Genomic DNA, 21,652 nt, shown 5'->3' on the forward strand with positions numbered 1-21,652 from the left:
AAAACCCCCCCCCCCCCAAACAAAACAAAAACAACCAAGAAAAGTATATACCATACACATAGGAGAGTATATTTATTGACAATATATAACTGAATGATTTTTCACAAACTAAACATACTTATATTACCATGAAGCTACATTTTAATTGTTCACCATCACTGATTCAAGACTCTTAGATTGTTATTCTTTCTTAGTCATTTTTCATCTCTCAGCTTCCAGTCAGCTGTTTGACTTAAAATCCTATTCTGATAATAATTTGCTTGGGTGAAAGACAAGGTGGGTACAGACTACCTGTTCACCTTTTTCTTTAAGGACCTTCTCACATTCAGCTAGCTTTGGTGGCTGCTGCAGTGTAGGCTTCTATTTTCTTAATCCAAAATCATCCATTTCTTCCTCTTGTTATTGGCAGCCTAGCCAAGGATTCTGACTGGCAGGATTCAGCCACCTGCTTGCACAAGAAATAGGCAAACAGTAGAAAAGGAAAGATGAATTTTGTATATTTTGATCAAACTGGGGAGAAGCAGCTAGATTGTTTATCACCCAGTCCCATAGAAGTGGTTACAATTGAGGGTCTGGGGTTGTGGCTCAGAGGTAGAGCACTTGCCTACCATGCGTGAGGCACTGGGTTCGATCCTCAGCACCACATAAAAATAAAATAAGGATATTATGTTCATCTATAACTAAAAAATAAGTATTAAAAAAGTGGTTACATGGGCTGGGGATGTGGCTCAAGCGGTAGCGCGCTCGCCTAGCATGCGTGCGGCCCGGGTTCGATCCTCAGCACCACATACAAACAAAGATGTTGTGTCCGCCAAAAACTAAACAATAAATATTAAAAAAAAAAAAAAAAAGTGGTTACAATTGATAGAAGCAAAGGCCGGGTGATATACATATCTAGAGCTAGCTAGCCAGAGAATATGTCCATCTTAATTTTCTTGGTTTCCTTCCTCAGTGGGCAGTAGTATAGGATTCAGAAAAATAGTTTTTAATTTTAATTTCAAAGGGACCCTTAATTTCAGTGTTTCATTCTGACATTCTCTCTTTACCTACAATAGTGCTTTCACACTGAAGGTAGCAATTTGGTGATCTTGACATCAATTTAGTGAGTTGAACTTATGACTAGCATTTAAAAAGAGACCAAGGAGCTGGGCACTGTGGTGCAAGCTTGTAATTTCATTGACATGGGAGGCTGAGATAGGAAGATCACAAATTCAGTCCAGGCTCAGCAGTTTAGTGAGATTCCGTCTCAAATTTTAAAAAAAAATAAAGAGATAGGGATGTAACTCAGTAAAGTACCCCTGGGATTCAAAATTGAATACAAAAAGAGACAGAGAAAGAAAGAAAATATAATGGTGTATTGTAAGTTGAGTATTTTGTGAAACTTTTGACTTGGTTTTTTTTATGTACTTATATGTTCACTAGATTATGATATAAATTTTATTTTTATATTGAGTCTTAAAAGTTAAAAAAAAAAAAAAATTGGGCATGGTGGCACTCTTCTATAACCCCAGCAACTCAGGAGGTTGAAGCAGGAGGATCACAAGTTCAAGGTCAGCCTCAGTAACTTAGCAAGGCCCTAAACAACTTAGTGGGACCCTGTCTTAAAATAAAAAGGGCTGGGTATGTAGCTCAGTGGTTAAGTGCCCCAGCTTTCAATCCCCAGTACCCAAAAAAAAAAGTTTAAAAAACATTGTCATAAATCTTATTTCAGCAATTTCAAATACCACCTAATAGTTTTTTTTTTTTAAGAGAGAGAGAGAGAATTTTTTTAATATTTATTTTTTAGTTTTTCGGCGGACCCAATATCTTTGTTTGTATATGGTGCTGAGGATTGAACCCGGGCCGCACACATGCCAGGCGAGCGCGCTACCACTTGAGCCACATCCCCAGCCCCAACCTAATAGTTTTAAGACTTTATTAGCTAACATTATGAATCAATGAAATGGAAACTTATTGTCTAGAGGAGCTTTTCTATCTCTTGGGAAGTACAATCCATGTCATTTTAAGGTGCCAGTATAACTCAAAGATATTACATACAACAGCCCTTCTTTACCAAATATTAATAAGTGGAGTTCAGCAGTATATGAAGGGATATACATTTGGACCTGATAGTGTTTATCCCAGGAAGGTAAAGCAAGGGTCGGATTAGTATACAAAAGTCAATTCAATTTGTTAAATCAAGTACAATAGAAAAACCATTTGATTATCCTTAACAGTTGCGAAAAGCATTTAGCAAAATTAAATCTCTATGGTGAAAAAACTTTTCAGCAAACTAGGGAAGAAGAAAAAATTTCTACAGCTGAGAAAAAATATGTTCAAATAACATTAGGAACAAAGTAGGGTTGTCTCTTCTCAACCACATCTATTGAATTATCTCAGGATCCCGCAGATTCTAGCATTCAATAAGGCCTTTTTATAGGCATAAAGATTGAAAAGAGTAAAGCTGTTTGCAAATGACATGATCGTGTATATAAACATGTTTAAAAATTTTTTTTCAAACACATATAACATTTTTTATACCTTTATTTTATTTATTCGCTTTATGTGGTGCCAAGGATTGAACCTAGTGTCTCACACATGCTAGGCAAGCGCTCAACCACTGAGCTACAATCCCAGCCCAAAATTTATGTTTTAAAGGTGTCAAATATGTGACTATAAATTAGGAGTAGCAAAATGTCAATGTAAATATCAAAATGTATCATCACATAGTATCAAATATGTGGATATAAATTAGGAGTGGCCAGTGTCATTTACTATAATTCAGTGTCCCAATAACCTTGATATTTCTAGAACTGAATGTAGACTGAAGGATGTGCTTCTTCAACTGCTCCATCCTTTTGGTTTCTTGTTAATGATTGTCCACCAATATTTTTTACAGCTAAAAATTTTATATTTAATTTGTTCTTTGTTTATAATTTTTATATTACCCTAGGTGTAAAACTAGATGAATCTGTAGTTACTTTCATTGTTCCTGCTCTTCATTCACCTAGATTAATCAGAATAAAACTTCATGTAGTTCCTAAGGAGATTGACATGAATATCAGAGACAAAAAGAAAGATTTGCAGATGATGTCCCTTTGGGAATACAACTGCTTTCTTGCATGGTGATTTGCTTCCACTTCCCAGGTTTTGAGCATGATAGGCAGTCAGAAGGTCTGCATGTCAAAAGCAGAATGTTTTCATCATTAACTTAAGTTGAGGGAGTTTATGATTGGCTGGATTACAATGTAGAAAGTGAATAGCTTTACAGTGAAGTATGTAGAGTTTGAAATTATTTAGGATGTCCACTTCTTGAGGGGGGGAACATTAGGTAGTAGTTGGCAATGGGCAGTGAAATGTAAACCAGTAACATAGCAGGGTCACAGGGTTTCTTTGAAATTGGCTTTAATGAATAGTTAAGTAACTTCTAGAGCAACAGCAGGTGTACCAACTCTCTAGAATAAATAGGTAGAGACAAAGGGAGTCAATTAAGAAATATATCAGGAAAGCAAGATCAATTAATTGGATTAACTCTTGATAGAATCTCAGAGGTCATTGTAGAGTCAGGATTTATGGCCAGAGGTTTCTCAATTTCAGAAGAGAAATTTTTTTGGTAGTGCAGGTGCACTAAGGTAAGTTCTTTCTGGCCACTGACTCCAGTACCCACATTAACATAGGTTTAACTTGTAGATGAAGCCCCCCTGAATAGGATGACCACCATGACTGTTCCAGAGAGAACCAACTAGGGTCAAAAACTACTGCTCAACACGAAGGAGAAATTAAACATCTGATTGGTGAAGAGGGCAGCAGTTGGACCCCAGTACTCTAGGCAAACTTTGAACAGCAATAAATTTGAAAACAGCACTCTTTGTCATTATCCTCTCAGAGACTACCCACTGTCCCTCTTCAGAGCTCTTTTTGCTTGAGCCTTACTTTACTTTCACTTACAATAAAGTTTTGTTGCTTTGCTTTTCATGTCTGACTTTCAAGTTTCTTTCATTGGAACACTAGAATCGAGGAATGGAGCTTAAGCTCCCTACTCCTGTGACAGAAATACCAAAGAAGGAAGCTTCTACATGAAAATGTTTTTAAGGGAAAAACGTATCCTCATCATGGTTTATTTTGCTCTAGGGAAACACCACCAAGCCAGTGAAACACAGAATGTGATTGCATCAGACAAAGCCGAAATGTCAGCTGTGCATGAACATGAGCACAGCCACAACCACACGCAGCTGCACGCCTACATCGGTGTGTCCCTTGTACTGGGCTTCGTTTTTATGCTGCTGGTGGACCAGATTGGCAACTCCCATGTTCATGCTAGTGAAGGTGAGTGGCTCCAGGGCTTCCTGGACAGTATGATAAATTTGCAGTTTGAAAGCTTACTAACAATTGAATATTCAATCAGAGTTATTGGTCTTACTTAAGTACTAAAACCAACTGCCTCTGGTGCCAGGGAACATTTTTTATTCAGTTGGGGGAGCTAGTGAGTTGTAGTATGGCTTTCGGTTGAGAGTCTAGGACAGAGGTTCTTAACCTATTTTATGCTGGGACCCCTTAAACAGTTTAAAGCCGATGGACCTTTTATTGGAATATTGGGGTTTTTTTTTAATATTTATTTTTTAGTTGTAGTCGGACACAATACCTTTATTTTATTTATTTTTATGTGGTGTTGAGGCTTGAACCCAGGGCCTCGCACGTGCTAGGCAAGCGCTTTACCACTGAGCCACATCCCCAGGTCTGTAATATTGTTTTTAAATGCAAAAAGCGTAGTACTTAAGACTAGAGAGAAAATCAGTTATGTTGGAAAATAGTTACTAAACCTTTGGAACAAATTCATAATATAGAGTTGTGTATCTTCTTTCTCAGTGCACTAAATAATGAGATTATACATTGAAATCCTGACTAAGCAAGTTTAATTTTTAAAAATTTTTTTATTTTTATTTTTTGTGGTACTGAGGATTGAACCCAGGTACTCTGCCACTGAGCCATCCCATCCCTTTTTCTATTTTATTTTGAAATAGGGTCTCACTAAGTTGCCCAGGCTGCCCTCAAATTTTCAATCTTCCTGCCTCGGCCTCCTGAGTAGCTGAATTTACAATTGTGCGTCACCATGTCCATCAGTTTAATTTTGGGTTTTTTTTGGACATTAGTATGATAGCTAATAGCTATAATAAGCAATAGCTGGATTAAGAACATTAAATGGTGAGGTGATCGTTATCAAGGCAGTGTGTTTGTCAAGTTGAACATCCAGTTGATTTTGTGTTTTCATTTTAGTGGTTGCTAATATAGAAAATCCTGGTTTACAAAGTATTTTCTTACAAATGTACTTAAATACATTCTTTACAAGGAAAGATAAACTTCTCTTAAGGACAACTAGAATTTGCAAAAATTTTGTAAATTTAATTCCACCCGTAGTAACTTTTTTTTGTTAAGATCAATGAATTCATCTTTGACTAAATCAGCATCTTTGATATGGTTTATATTAAATAAAAAGAGAGGGCTGGGGATATAGTTCAGTTGGTAGAGTGCCTGCCTTGCATGCATAAGGCCCTGGGTTCAATCCTTAGCACCACAAAAAAAGGTGGGGGGGATTCTGATGCATAATAATTTGACCACTAAAATAAAGAACAATAATGAAATATAAGCCGTCAAAAAAAAAAAATAGGAATCTGTGAGCCCCATCCGCATAATAGATCAAAGGAGAAGAGAGTGTACTAGCTTGCAGTAGATTGCTGAATGCCAATTGGTAAATTTGGAAAAGGTGCTAGAATTGGAAAAACTATCATTTTTGTAACCTTCATTGTAAAAGTTGACTCAAGTAAGAATCATCAATGAATGTTAAATCTAGGAGGTGAATTTTGATTTGCTTATTAGTTACAAGGGGAAAGTAGTAACTAAGTGAAGAAATCAAACAATACTTTGACCAGATAATCAAAATAGTATCACCAGCATTCTCCTTTTTGGTGTAGCTGAGTAAGCTATCAGACCTGCTTCCTTATAAATAACCATAAAGTATAAACTCTAGATAAAATTCATAAAATCACAGCCTTAAGCACTTTGGAGCCAGGCATGGAGGCTGAGGCAGGAGGATCATAAGTTCAAGGACAATATCAGCAATTTAGCAAGACCCTGTCTTAAAATTTAAAATAAAAAAGACTAGGTTATAGCTCAGTGATAAAGTATCCCTGGATTCAATCCCTAGTACCAAAAAATAAATAATAAAAAAAACATTAGTGAATATCCTAAAGCAGGTACATTTTGGAGGAAAATAGAGTCAACACTTAGAATAAGTTTACTATTTTTACTACTTTTAACAGTGAGCATCCTGTGAGGCAGCTAAAATTCTAATAGAAAACTCAATCATTCTGGCCTACAGAACTAGAGGACAGAATTCAAGACAACCACAAGCACTGGAAAAAAAAGAGAGAATACTAGAAAGGTGAGAACCAAAGAAATTCATCCTCAAATTCTGTATATATAAACTGTTCAAGTTTCTGGCTGACCACTGAACCATTCTTACATGGGCAGACTCCCAGCAGCTGAGCTAAAGATCAAAGAACTAAACTGTTATTTGAACAGCTGCTCAAAAGACAGTATTTGCAGTTTGAGCCAAATCAGGTTACTTAAAATGAAACAAAAATTCTTTAGAGGAATATAACAAAATCCAGAGTGTACATGAGATAATACCAACAGTGTCTGATCTACAATCCAAAATTAACACTACAAGTGCACAGCAGGTGTACATCCTGCTTTAGACTAATACCCTGAGAAGCCTCACCTATGTAGTATTCTATCTAAGAATATAGATTCAAAGAACACATCAGGGGGCTGGGGTTATGGCTCAATGGTAGAGCACGTGCTTTGCAGGTGTGAGGCACTGGGTTCAATCCTCAGCACCACATAAAAATAAAGATATTGTGTCCATCTACAAATAAAAATATTTTTTTAAAAAAAGAACACATCAGACAAATCTAAAAGAAGGGTTATTCTGTTACATACAAGAAAGGTATTAGGGCTGGGGTTGTGGCTCAGTGGTAGAGTACTTGCCTAGCATGTGTGAGGCCCTGGGTTAATTGTCAGCACCACATATAAATAAATGAATAAAATAGAGGTTCTTCAACACCTAAAAAAAATTTTTTTTTAAAGTACAAGAAGAGTAATGTATTTTCTTGAAATGTATGTTCCAGAAATGTCAGTATCACATAAATGCAATATGTAATTCTAGACAGGATCCTTCCTGGAAAGGAAGAATGTCCTGAAGGACATCATTGGGCAACTGACAAAATTAGAATATGCAAGAGACTTTCTAAAAAGTATCAATGTTAAACTTGCTAAGGTTGTATAAGATAATATCCTTCCTCTCTCAAAATACACTTTGAAGTATCTGGGGATAGAGGGTTATGGTATATGCAACTTTCTCTTAAATGGTACAGAAAAGATTTGTGTATATGAGCAAACACAAAAGTAATAAAGTGTTAGAGTCTGTAAACAAGTCAAAANAAAAAAAAAAAAAAAAAAAAAAGGCTAGAGACATGACTCAGTGGTAAGGCACTATTGGATTCAATCCCCAAAATAAAGATAATAATAATAAATTAAAAATAAAATATTGTCTTAAAAAGTTGATTTAGTTTAAAATGGTTTTATTCATGTACTTTATTTCAAATAGCAAATGAAAAGTACCCACTATTGGATGATGTCCGACTCTGACTATATTACGTATTTGCCCACAATGGCCACTGTGGTGTTTTTCTTATATTTCTTGACAGTTTCAGTTTAAAATTTATAAGCCTAGGAGTGTAAGGCAAATGTGGCCTCTGTGATACAGATAAATACTTGCAACTTTTGTGTACCCAGTGCTGTGCCACATTCTGTGAGACATGTTAAAAAGAGAAAGAAGTAGAAAATATGTTCTTTATTAGTTACAGTCAATCTGGGGATGTAAAGACATATTTAAGTGAAAGTGGTCTTGGGTGTCTGAGTGGGGATACAGAAAAACCTCTGAAGTCACATGTGGATCTGGGCTGCGTAGAACCTTAGGTTGGAGCCAGAGGAACGTTGCTTTGAGTTGTAACTAATCTTTTGTCCTTTCTTGAAGGAGGTGGTCTTAGAATTAGACTTGGAATGTGTCTATGTTTTGGGTTGACAAGAGTATATGTCCAGAATTAAGGGTGAGGCTGGGTGCGGTGGCACATGCCTGTAATCCCAGCAGCTCAGGAGACTGAGGCTGGAGGAGGATCACAAGTTCAAAGCCAGCCTCAGCAACTTAGCAAGGGCCTCAGCAACCCAGTGAGGCCCTGTATCTAAATAAAATATAAAAAAGAGCCGGGGATGTAGTTCAGTGATGAAGCACCCCTGAGTTCAGTCCCTTGTGCCAAAAAAAAAGGGTGGGGGGTGAGGAGATTTGGGGAAGGAGAATGAGTGAGAATGTTTTGTTAGAGGGTGTTAAAGACATTGGTTTAACTGGTCTGGAGTGAGAAATATGGTGGCATTGGTTGGTAAATGGCTTAAGAGCCTACCTAATAGAGCACTTCAAACAGCTTTTGAAAAACAGATTCTTAGAGTATGTGGCACAGTGATGGTGACAGTTGCAGTGATCCTTGGGCGGGCCACATAGAAGACACCTCAGAGCTGATCTGTCCCAAAGAGTTCAGAACAGCCAAGACTGGTCTAAATTCATTTGCTTCTGGAGCATCAAAAGCAACAGAATGAAGGCTGGGGCTGTAGCTCAATGGCAGAGCGCTTGCCTAAGCATGCTTGAGGCACTGGATTCGATCCTCAGCACCACATAAAAATAAACAAATAAAATAAAGGCATTCTCTCCATCTACAATTACAAATAAATTAAAAAAAAAAAAAAAGAACGAGAGTGCAGAGGGTGAGTAGGTACTCTGAGGAGTCTTCATGAAAACTTTAAATTACACTTCCTGTCTCAGTAATTTCAAAAACAGAAAGACCAATGCCAGTGTCTGTAGCTTGCTGTTCCAGAAAAAGCTGTGTAAGTGTGAGTTGGTTTGTTTGGCCAACTTTTGTCCAGAGACTGCTGAGGATTCCAAGGCTCTTATCCCAAGCCTGGTGGGGCAATTTGAAGATGAGGAACTAGAACAGATTCTTGAAGATATCCAGCACAGTTTTCAATATTAGTCTCCTAACTTCACCTAGCTTCTCAGGGGAATCATTTCCCCAGCACACCATCCTCCCAGGGGCTGAGTCTGTCTTGCACAGAAACTTGATTGCAAAAGATATCTGGGCTTCCTTGGAGTGGACAGCCCATCTTGGTGTGGGTTTAGGTGGCTTTTTCACATGTGACTGTTAGACCGTAATGACCATGTAAATCTGGAGCAGCCTTGCAGTGACTCCCTAAACATGCTGCTGGGAAGGATGAGGTGGGGTGTTATATAAGCCACTCTGTTGACTATCTCATACTGTGGTTTTTGGACCCCACATTATTTTTTATTAATGACATTTCATATTTTAATTTCAATGTGTTTGTAGTTTTTGAAACCAAAGTAGAACAAAGAAAACTTGAATAGGGAAAGAATAGTCTTACCTAGATGCAAAAGGAAGAATTAAGCCAGATCAGTGTCTTTGTTTTAAATTATTAAAGAAAGGGTGAGAGTGCTAATAACTGTGAGAGAGCTTGGCATCCTTGTGCTTAACCCAGGAGACAGGGAGGAAGCATGCCACGGGAAGCAGTTACACCTGGGTATGACTGTGCTGTGCCGTGCACCCTTTAGCATGGAGATGTCAATAATTTGCCTTTTCTGTCCTTGAGCTGTTTTGCAGAATATGGATATGTAGCAGCCCCAAAGCACTCATTTTGTCACATTCAAATTAAGATTTTTTTTTTTTTAGCTGGACATGGTGACACACACCTGTAGTTCCAGCCATTTGGGAGGCAGAGGCAGGAGGACCATTTGAGTGCAGGAGTTTGAGACCAGCCTAGGCAATATAGTAAGACCTTGTCTCGAGAGAAATTGGGGGACTAGGGATGTAGCTCAGTGGTAGAGTACTCACTAACACGTGAAAAGCCCTGATTCCAGCCCCCAGCACAGCAAAAATAATATTTTCTTTCACAGAGTTCAGAGGTTGGAATGCTTTCAGAGTCGTCTTTTATGGGGCATCCAGTCCAAACCTCTGGCTTGCTACTTGGCAACAGGTGTTCTGTGATGGGGTTGATTTGGAATGAGGGAGGCTGACCCTTCCTGAGCCACTGCAGTGAAGCTACCCAACCTAAGGATAGGTAGGGAACAGTTTAATATTTTCACATTTAGCTGATCTTTCTGAAGGGAAATATTCTTGTTTTCTTCACAATTTTTTTTTGTTCTTTCTGACACTTTATATATGAATTCATGATCCAAAGAACAAGTTTGGGAAATAACAAAGTTGGTTCTAAAAGTCAAGATAGTTTTGCCAGGTGAGGTGGTGCGTGCCTGTAATCCCAATGACTCAGGAGGCTAGGGTAAGAGAATCACAAAATCAAGGATAGCGTTAGCAACTTGGTGAGACCCTGCCTCATTTTTTTTTTTTTTTAAGTGAGAATACCTAGTGTGGGAGGCTCTGCTTTCAATTCCCAATACTACAGAAATAACAACAAAAACCCCTACTGAAACCCATGGGAAATATGGGTGGTATAAGATTTTTTTTTTTCAAGTTTTACCCAACTATTGACATGTGGGGTGTGGCGGGGACATGGGTGGAAACTCTTCAGCAGGAGTTTAGAGTTTTGGCTGAGGAGAGAGTGACTGAGAAAAGCCTAAAAGTACTAGAAACCTATGAAGTGAAGAAGTGGAGGAGAGACATTCTAGTTCTGTGGTGCTGCAGACCAAACTCAGGCATCTGTTCTACCACTAGGCTCTACCCCTGGCCCCTATATTTATTTTTAAAAGCTCTCTATAAAACAAACAATTTCAATAAATAAAACACTATAAAAAATAAACAATTTCACCTTTGCTATAAAAGTTAAAACCCAGCATGTTCTTAAATAATTAATGGACACAACATAATATTTTTCAAAAGATGATTCTGAAATAAAATGTTTGAGATAAATTTGATGAGGGGGAAATGAAAGGAAGGGAAAACCAGTGGGAGCCTATTGCATATGTAGGTTTGAGTTGATGAAAATTTAGGTTAGGGTGGTGGTGATAAAATAGAGCAAATGTGACAATGTAATAGTGAAGATAAAGTTGTAGAAGGCCTGGGAAGATGAAGTGGCAAACAATGACAGTTAGATGGTTGTGGAAAGAAGCCATCAGAGGTCACAGAGCGCTTTCCATGGAGTTGTGGAGGTTTAAAGGAGTGTGAAGAAGTTTGGGCAGTTGGGGGAAACCTCCAGGTGTTTGAAGCAGGAAGAAAGAAGACAGTTGTAAGGATTATAACTTATGACTTCAAAAGCTTTCAAAAAAATTCATCCACCCCCAGACTAGTGTTTGGGTAGTTTCTGTCTCTCATTATTTAATGTTGTCCTTCTCATTTTCACTACAGATCCAGAAACAGGAAGGCCTAGCAGTTCCAAAATCACCACCACACTTGGTCTGGTCGTCCATGCTGCAGGTAGGGTTGGACTGCAGCGGGACCTCTCTCCTTCCTGTTTCAGGGGAAGCCTTAGTGTTTACTGGGCCCATCTGTACTCAGTGCTCTTGGGCTGGCCTTCAGGGATGGGGTTGCTTAATGAAGTCCTCCAGCACAAGTATGAGCCCTGGTCTGTCCTGTGTTGGTTTTGCAAGCTAAGAATGATTTCTCAAATGTTTTTTTAATGGTTAAAAAGGAAAGAGTATTTCATGGCATATGAAAATTATATAATTCAAAGTAATAAAGTTGTATTAGAACACAGCCATGCCTTCATGTTTATGTATTTTCTGTGGCAATTTTTGCACAGCGCTAACAGGGTTGAGTAGTTACAAGAAACCAAATGACTGGCAAAGCCTAAGACATTTATTCTCTGGCCCTTTATGAAGTTTGCTGACCTCTGCCTTAGGATCTTTTCTGGAAAAGAGCCTTGACACTAAAGTACTGAGTAACCCTGCTGCCCAGTGTATATCCAAAGTACCAGTGTAGGCAGAGGTGGTAGGTGGCATGCAGAAGTCACAGCATTGCTACTGGGCACACTTCAGAACCATAACCCAAACCTAGCCCTAGTGGTAGGATTCTGTCAACAACAAATACAGGAATGTGAAAATATCTAGGTGTTTCTGGTATGACATACTTTTCTAATAAAATTCATCCACTAGCCAATATACCCATGTTTAAATCATCTAGGTCAAGTTTGAAGGTCTTTATCTATAAGATGAAGAGATGCATCCTTTGAAATTCTTCTTGCATTTTTGTTATTGCAGTTAACAGATACTTGAGTACTCTGGACCCAAAGTTAAGCTTTGTACATATATTCACTCATTTAATTTTGTGAAAATCCCGAGAAATACATGCTTTATTAAACCCATTTTTAAAGATGAGAAGGTTAAAGAAAGGTTAGGTTAAGTAATCTTCCTAGAGTCAAATCCAGCTTTATAACTAAAGACCACACACTCAGCCTCTAGCTGTTATTGATGTTTTTTATAGCATTTTATGTTTCATTGTTTCCAAATTTAGCTGATGGTGTTGCTTTGGGAGCAGCAGCTTCTACTTCACAGACTAGTGTCCAGTTAATTGTGTTTGTGGCAATAATGCTACATAAGGTAAGCCAAGATTTGATTTTGAATATATGCATAGTTAAAATTTCTCTTGGTCTTTAATGTTTCGTTGAAGTGGGGAAATGTTTTTTATTTAGTTTCCTAACTTCAAAATTCTTTTTTAGTTTCCTAACTAAATATTTTTTGAGCGAGTTTCATTTTGGAGAATTGAATAAATCTATTTAAACCTATTTTTTTGGCTACCATTTTTTAAAAAGTCTTACTTATAGGGTTTTATGTTTTTGTGACCATATACACAAACTATTAAATTCTCTATAGATCTCTATATTTCATAGAATTTTTTAAATTTTTTAATATATATTTTTAGTTAATGGACCTTTAATTTTTTTTTTAGTTGCTGATAGACCTTTATTTAATTTATTTATATGCAGTGCTGATAATCAAACCCAGTGCCTCACACATGATAGGCAAGTGTGCTACCACTGAGCCACAGGCCCAGCCCCAGACCTTTATTTTTATTCATTTGTTTATATGTGGTTCTGAGAATCGAACCCAGTGCCTCACATATGCTAGTCAAGCACTCTACCACTGAACCACAACCCCAGCCCATATTTCATAGAATTTTGTTCGTTTTTTTTTTTTTTTTTTTTTTTTTGTAGGATCTTTTCTTAGCTTAGAATGTTAATTCCTAAAGGGCAGAGCTCAGGTACTCTGCCCAGGCTTTTGGTAAGAGACTTCCTAGACGATGGCAATGTACTTTTTTTTTTTTAATATACCAAGGATTGAACCTTATATACTGAGCTTTATCCCTGAGCTTCATCCCTAGCCCTTTTATTTTTGAGACATGGATCGTCTCTAAACTGTTAAGGGTCTGATTAAGTTGCTGAGACTGGTCTTGAAATTGCAATCCTCCTGCCTCAGAGTCCTGAGAGACTGGGATTACAGGCTTGAACCACCATCTCACTCCTCTGTGCTTTTTTTTTTTGCTGTGTGTGTGTGTGTGTGTGTGTGTTTCACAGCTTTTTTATTTTTTATGTTGAAACAGGATATCACTAAATTGCTTAGAGCCTCACTAAATTGCTAAAGTTGGTCTTGAACTTGCAATCCTCCTGCCTCAGCCTCCTGAGTAGCTGGGGTTATAGGCATGTGCCACTGTGCCCAGCTGGCATGTACTTTTTGATGGAGAAGCAATCCACATTTCCAGAATAATAATAAGGGATAATTTTTCATTTCTAGGCACCAGCAGCTTTTGGACTGGTTTCCTTCTTAATGCATGCTGGTCTGGAACGGAATCGAATCAGAAAGCACTTGCTGGTCTTTGCACTGGCAGCCCCAGTTATGTCCATGGTGACATACTTAGGCCTAAGCAAGGTAAGTTTGACCATTCCTAGATTTTTCTAGACAAGTGTCTGGTTCCCTTATGATCTACTAGAAACTTATGGTCTCTTATGTCAAAATTTTCAAATAATTACCTTCTCCAACTAAAGATAAAAATTACCTTATTTACCATATAAGGTAAAGTGTCTTAATTCCAAGTCAGTCCTCTTTTTAAGTTTAACATTTCCTTATTGGTTCACTTTGAAGACTTCTTTTGTAAGTTCTAAGAATATTTGCACAGATATATGAAAGAACTTCAAGACTATGGCCATAGCAAGATGGCTATAGTCAGCAAACACTCAAGATTCTTCTACTCCTGCTCTCAGATACTCAATAGTAAATATCTAGTCCTTTCTCATTCAGACCTGCAGTGACCTATGTCATTTGTCAGCTTAGAGTCTAGACACCCTTCCATTTCCAAGCTGCACCTTTCTGTGCCTCATAATTCTGTCTACTTGGGCTACAGTTCTTAACAACAACCCTCCCTGCTTCACCTAAATAATATAATAAAAATAATATAACTTGGGGCTGAGGTTGTGGCTCAGCGATAGGGTGCTTGCCGGGCATGTGCGAGACACTGGGTTCGATCCTCAGCACCACATAAAAATAAAAACGAATAAAAATAAAGGTAAAAAAATAAATAATATAACTTAACCAGCCATACCTGTTTTATTTTTAGATGTACAGTAAGTCATAACCATCTACAATGAATGTTGAAGTACCTCAATGAATGTTGAGGTTGGCACATTACATTAAGATGGAACCAAGACTAGTTTAGTTTCTTCAGGGCAGGGGATTTAATCATTTTGTAAAAATGTTTTATATGACACATAAGCCAGCATGCCTGTGATCTCTTTTTCTTTCTTTCTTCCTTTTTTTTTTTTTTAATTTCTTTTTTACTTCTTTCCTAGATTTGTCACTGGGTCAGCAGCCATGGAATTAAACTTGTGAGTCCTCTGCTGGCTTCAGTGAAGAAAGTAGCCTAAGTAGGATAGGGTTTTGTATAGTGGCTGGCAGCCATTGCATACAGTGTTAAAATCTGGGAGCGGGTAGAGTAGGGAAGGGCTGGGGGACTCTCCCGATGAGATATGATAGCAGCTGGCTTTGGAGAGGCCCAGGGTCTCATCTGGTCCTTCCAAAGTATGGCTGCTGTGATTCTCTTTGAAAATCAGAGATCAAACAAACAGTAGATTGCTCTTTCTGGTTTGGATGGAAATAATTTCTGTCATATCATTGTGTGACAAGCCATGTGGCAGCCCTTAAAAGAGCAGAGGGTGAGCAAGATGGCTATAGTCAGCAAACACTCCGATTCTTCTACTCCCACTCTCAGATCACTCAATAGTAAATAGCTAGTCCTTTCTCGTTCAGACCTGCAGTGACCTATGCCATTTGTCAGCTCAGAGTCTGGACACCCTTCCATTTCCAAGCTGCACCTTTCTGTGCCTCATAATTCTTTCTAGTTGGGCTACAGTTCTTAGCAACAACCCTCCCTGCTTCACCCAAAAGTCAACTGGCAGGCTACAGGTGAAAGTCTCAGAACTAGACTGGGCCAGGACTTGTTGAGGGAAACTGCTTTTCTCCATGCCCTCTTTGAAGGTCATTGATTCTGTATTTAATATATTAAAACCTGTATTAAAAGGAACATGAAAAATGAGATGGTTAAAAAATGGTTAAGTTTCTATTCATTAAGGATTTGTTGACCTCAGTTGCTAATAAATGAGTCATTATTAAACTTCTTTCCATTCACCTGAAGAACCTTATTTTTTTAGCCAATGAACAATACATAGTTCCTTTAATTATATTTTATTTGTTATAATTATTATTGTTATTATTATTGGTTGGTACTGGGAATTGGACCATGGACACTCTACTATTAAGCTACATCCCCAGTTCTTTTTCTTTTTTATTTTGAGGGAAGGTCTAACTAAGTGCCCAAACTGGCCTTGAACTTGTGATATTCATGCCTCAGCCTTCTGAACTGATGGGATTATAGGCATGTGATGTGTCTGGCTACATGGTTCCTTCTAAAATATGACTATCACTTCATCGATCAATATGAGCTCTGAACTTTTTATAAGAAGGTACTGATAATTCTGAAGGGATGGAGTTAAATGCTGAATCTGTGGCAGGTTCTTTTCTTACAATTTTAATTAATCATTTTTAACCTATAGGTCCTTTTTTATAGAAAAGGTTGAAATCAGTTATATGAAGTTAGGTAAATGAGACCATTCTAAGCTGGGTGAAGGTGTCTCCTGCATCTTAACGGCCACTTTATCTCAAGCACCTGGCCCAGAGCCTGACACACAGAGAATACTTGTTAAATATTAGTAGAATGAACAAATAATAATAATAAAAATATTAATAAAATGAACAAATGTCTGAAACTTAATATCTACATTAACTTCTTGTTGGTTCTGTCTCAAGAATAATGCAGGCAAAACCTGGTAATCAGCACTTGATGTTTGTTTTGAAAAGCAGTCATAGTGGATTTAGCTAATAATAGAATACTTCCATAATCACTAGTAAATTTCAAGTATTCTCACTACAAAAAAAGTATTTTTGAGGGCTGAGATTGTTGCTCAGTGGTAGAGTGCTTGCCTAGCATATGTGAGGCACTGGCTTCAAGTCTCAGCACCACATAAAAATAAATAAATAAAATACAGGCATTGTGTCCATCTACAACTAAAAAAATATATATTTAAAAAAAAATTTTAAAGTATTTGAGGTAATGGATATGATAATCAGCTTGATTTAAGTTTTCCACAATGTACTCATAAATACTAACATTACTTTGTATCTTGTAAATATTTATAATTATAAATTGTCAGGCTGAGGTTGTGGCTCAGTGGTGGAACACTTGCCTTCATGCATGAGGCACTGGGTTTGATCCTCAGCACCACATAAATATAAAATAAAGATATTGTGTCCATCTAAAACTAAAAAAACAAATATTTAAAAAAAACAAATTGTGAATTTATAATAAATTTTTTTAAATAATTATTTACTGGGCTGGGGATGTGGCTCAAGCAGTAGCGTGCTTGCCTGCATGCGCGGAGCACTGGGTTCGATCCTCAGCACCACATAAAAATAAAATAAAGATGTTGTGTCCACCGAAAACTAAAAAATAAATATTAAAAAATTCTCTCTCTCTCTAAAAAAAATTATTATTATTATTATTTACACCATTGATCTTACTATTACTAAATCCTTATTTGGAAGCTCCTTATAAATGAGATAGAGTTACTTTGCTCTCAAGATGTCCCCAGTGTCCTAGGAGCACCAGACATGAATTTTGAATGTTTTTTAATTGGGACGTTTTCCTGACTCTGAATTTTACTTAATTTTGCCTCTCTGTTTTAATTCACAGAGCAGTAAAGAAGCCCTTTCAGAGGTCAATGCCACCGGAGTGGCCATGCTTTTCTCTGCTGGGACATTTCTTTATGTTGCCACAGTACACGTCCTCCCTGAGGTGGGCGGAATGGGGCATAGCCACAAGCCTGATGCCACTGGAGGGAGAGGCCTCAGCCGCCTGGAGGTGGCAGCCTTGGTTCTGGGTTGCATCATCCCACTCATCCTATCAATAGGACACCAGCATTAAATATTCGGGTTCCAGCCTCAGTCAGCGGCCATTTGCCATCCAGTGAGATCAGCGGGAACATGACAGCTACTCACTTCCTCAGTCTCTTGTCTCGCCTTGCCCATCTCCACCTGTGTTCCTAGAGTCCGGAGGGAGGTGAGATTCCATCCTGGGGTAATGGAAAAGCTTTTAAGTAGGAACAACACATTGTGGCTAGGTAATAGGCTTGTGTTGTGTTTTAAAGGGCCCTTGGCATATTGAGTTTTGATGTTTCTCTTAACCCTACTCTCAGGGAAGATGAAATTTAGTTTTAAGGAAAAGTGGAGAACTTCATACTCATAATGAAATAGTAAATATGAGAACACAGTGTTCTGTAATTAAGCTTAATCTCTTAGTTAGAGGCTCTGCCACTTTACCCCTTGATTTTTCACATGGTTTTCACCGTGTACGAATGGTGCTTTAGCATCTATGCCACATGCCTTGATAGGAGCTCATAGCACCCACTGTCTTAGATGCTAAAGGTGATTGTAGTTAATTTGAGATTAGAGTAAGGAAAGTAAGGGCAAAACACATTGAAAGCTGACCTTATCCTAGAAAGAGATATCCTTTGAGAAGGTACTTCTAGAGAGACTTAAACACCTCCTTTGCACGTGCCTCTAAATACAGCCTGCCATTCCATCCAGTGGAGCTGCAGAGGTGAGACTAGCTTTTTAAGGGTGACTGGTATTTTGTAGCATTTTGAAGTTTCTTTTGCAGAATACCTGTCTCCAGCACATTCCTATAGAGAGGTGAAGTTCTAGTAAGTTCAGGTATAGCCTGTCCTTCAAGAACAGTCTGATCACAAAGGATCTTTGGAAATTAAGAGATGCTACATTTTAAGTGAATTTGAATAATTGTTGACATCTTTGTAGTGAACTTTTGAAAAGTAAGACTACCAAAATCTGTGTTGTCCTTTCTTTCTTTCTTTAAGTATTTCTTTTAGCAGGTCAGCAATCCCTCTGGCTAAGCCTTTGTCCAGCGTGGAGAGCGGTATGTCTGCTCACATAAGCACCTGTAGCGTGAAGAAAGTCTAGCTGACTCATGAGTGGGAAGTGTCTGCCTGTTTAAAGCTTATTGAAATCATGTCTTGTGTCTTCATCTTTCCCGTGCTTTTCTCCTAACTTTTTCCTCCAGACCCTCCTCCCCACAGTTTGCTGCTTACTGCTGGTGGCGATGTTAATACTTGTGTGAAATGAGTTCTCATCAGGACAACCACTTCTTGAACTGTGATGATGAAGATAATATTGTCTCTATTTTTAATTCCCTTCAAAGATGTTACCTTTGTGTCAAATGCAGCTTTGTTAAACCTCAAAATAGCACTTCCTCATGTGAATTGACACAATCACTAATATTCTGATAATTTAAACAACTGAAATGATGAAAGTGTTTAACAAACTAAGGTTATTTTCCATATTTGCCAAAATCTGCATAAACCGTTTTGTCAAATGAGTGTATAATACTGTATTATTAATTTATTTTGATTTTCTGTACCATTTCAAAATATTACATTAAGACGGAACCAAGACTAGTTTCTTCAGGGCAGGGGGTTTAATCATTTTGTAAAAATGTTTTATATGACACATAAGCCAGCATGCCTGTGATCTTTTTTCTTTTTCTTTCTTTCTTTTTTTTTTTTAATTTCTTTCCTAGATTTGTCACTGAGTCAGCAGCCATGGAATTAAACTTGTGAGCCCTCTGCTGGCTTCAGTGAAGAAAGTAGCCTATGTAGGATAGGGTTTTGTGTAGTGGCTGGCAGCCATTGCATACAGTGTTAAAATCTGGGAGCGGGTAGAGTAGGGAAGGGCTGGGGGACTTTCCCAATGAGATATGATAGCAGCTGGCTTGGGAAAGGCCCAGGGTCTCATCTGGTCCTTCCAAAGTATGGCTGCTGTGATTTTCTCTAGAAAATTAGAGATCAAATAAATAGTAGATTCCTGTGTCTGATTTGGATGTAAATGATTCCTATCATATTGTGTGCAATGGTCTGAAATTTGTTCTGCTGGCCAAAGCCTTTCGCAGTGCCTTGCCATCATACTTAAAAGTTTGGCTAGACTATCTTGCTCGATAGGGCCTTGAACTATGGCAAGGGTTGAACCATTGAACTTCCAGATTTGCCTTCCCCTCTGGATCTCCACATTAACAAGCTCTCAGAAGCCGTGAGCTTTCCCAGATCCTAAAGCTGCTGCCTCAGGAACTACTCATTTCTCTCCTGGGCAGCAGGCAAAAATAGCCATATGAATTTATAGGGCTCAAATGCATCTTCAGGCAGCAGAGAACCAAGAAGCATTGCAGAGGCTTCCTTCACTGGAGGAAGAGCTCGCTCCTGTGGTAGGCAGAGTCCCAGGAGAGGCCATCTCAGTGCTCACTTTTCACCACATTTCAGTCCCCTTTTCCTCCTGTTTAAAACTGCCTCCTTAGATGTGGATGCCTTAATGCTTTAATACATTTGAAAACATTGGCGATACTTAAGCTGCTGCCATGATTACAAATGGAATTATTGGCAACCAAAGAGATGCAATTGATGATGAAAAGCATAGTCCATCCTTCCTCGTAACCAAAGTCAATCTTAATACAATTTGAGTCCCTTTCCTTAGTAGGGATAGACTTTCTTCAGATTCCACGTGCTCTCTTAAGTGGCAAATTAGGTTGAAAAACACTAATCCCCCTCACTTGGCCTCCAGTTACTTGCTCAATTCCAATATCACCAAAGCAGTGATGTGCCAGGTTTGAATCGGTTTTCCTGTGAATTCTGTTGTCAGATTATTATTATTCTTTTTTTTAAAGGCAGAGGTTCTGCACTGGAACATAGGAATTTGGAAGCAGTACTACCTACAGAGGCTGTGTGTTCTCTCCTCACCCTTCACTTTTTTTTCCCCCCAATTCAAAACAGCCAAGTTAGCCTGTTGTAGTATTTTGAATCATTAGAGAAAAGAAAGGGAATGGCTGTTTTGAGGTGTCATTTCTTGTAGAAAGGAGAAAGTGTAATTGTGTTGTTTTGTTTTTTTTTAACCAGCCTATTTCTAAGTGTCACTGCCTGGTTTTCCTCTTTTTCAATAGAACTAGGAGGACCACCAGCATTGTTTATTAAGCCCCTGACACTTGGTAGCTAGGTACTGAACATGGGAACTGTATGTTAATAGCACAAGCCCCCACTGTGGCAGAACGCTCCTGCCTCTTGGTCCCTGAGCCCTTTGGGAGACTGAGAATAATAATCACATCCATCTCAAACTGCTGCAAATTAAGATGAGAGCCCTTGGTAGTTGTTCTACAAGGGACCCTTCCTTGCATCAGAAAATTTGTTCAGTACAGGATGGTCCGCATCTCCCTAAGAGTGCTCTTGGAGATGCTATGAAATTAAAACCAATGATGTAATCTCTTTGTACCTGAGACATCTCAGAATCACCTCAGGAGCTCTGAAGAAGACTTGTGACTTGTGGGAAAAGACTAGCCAACCACTTAGGGATTCTCTAGATATGCTTAGCCTAACACAGTTGCTTAACACAGGGAGATTGGCTTTGATTTTTGTCTGGTGGCATCTTCTGCAAGCTGGAAGTCTCATGGGATAACACTGCAGTTCCCCTGGTTTGGTGGCCTAAACAGAGATTTTAAATATCCCTTTTTCTGGATCCTTTGTACACATGAAATCATTCCATGGATGGCTGCCTTATAATTTTGTCTCTTTCCATTTTAATTGTGAATGGTTTTAAAAAAAATGCTGTTTTCTGGTTTGTTTATGATATTAAATTTTTATTAGTGCATACCTTATGTGAGTGGCTCATTACTTACCTGACAACAGTGTTTCTGTTTGACAGCCAGGCTTGATTTGAACATCAAAAAAGTAATGAAAAGCTATGAAGGACAGTGGAAAGATCTATCTGCTGTATGCACATCCTCCAGGCAAGGTGGGAGGTGGGTAGAGACGCAGTATACCACCTGCTCCAAAAGGCACAGCTTCACTGATGCAGTGTTTTGCCTTCTGCCATTGTTAGCAAATGTGATTTATGAAGATAGCTCTCTACTCCCAGAAAAGAGAAGCAAGAACACATGAAGTGTAT

At 38.3% G+C, this 21,652-nt stretch overlaps 1 protein-coding gene across 4 annotated transcripts in view; it reads left to right on the forward strand.

Moving 5' to 3' along the window:
* Positions 1-21,357, forward strand: part of Slc39a9 (solute carrier family 39 member 9) — a 51,045-nt gene extending 29,688 nt beyond the window's left edge. For 2 of the 4 annotated variants that reach the window (XM_015490556.2, XM_048798572.1), the window contains 5 exons: positions 4,111-4,305; positions 11,460-11,528; positions 12,564-12,649; positions 13,841-13,975; positions 17,349-21,357. In XM_015490556.2, the coding sequence (XP_015346042.1) occupies positions 4,111-4,305; positions 11,460-11,528; positions 12,564-12,649; positions 13,841-13,975; positions 17,349-17,579 (716 nt within the window). In that variant the 3' untranslated portion in view covers positions 17,580-21,357. The remainder of the gene's footprint in view (positions 1-4,110; positions 4,306-11,459; positions 11,529-12,563; positions 12,650-13,840; positions 13,976-17,348) is intronic. The other 2 variants (XM_048798574.1, XM_048798573.1) reach the window with 2 other exon arrangements.
* The last annotated feature ends 295 nt before the right edge of the window (positions 21,358-21,652 follow it).

This window comes from Marmota marmota, unplaced genomic scaffold (genome assembly GCF_001458135.2).
Source record: "Marmota marmota marmota unplaced genomic scaffold, marMar, whole genome shotgun sequence".
Lineage (NCBI taxonomy): Eukaryota > Metazoa > Chordata > Mammalia > Rodentia > Sciuridae > Marmota > Marmota marmota.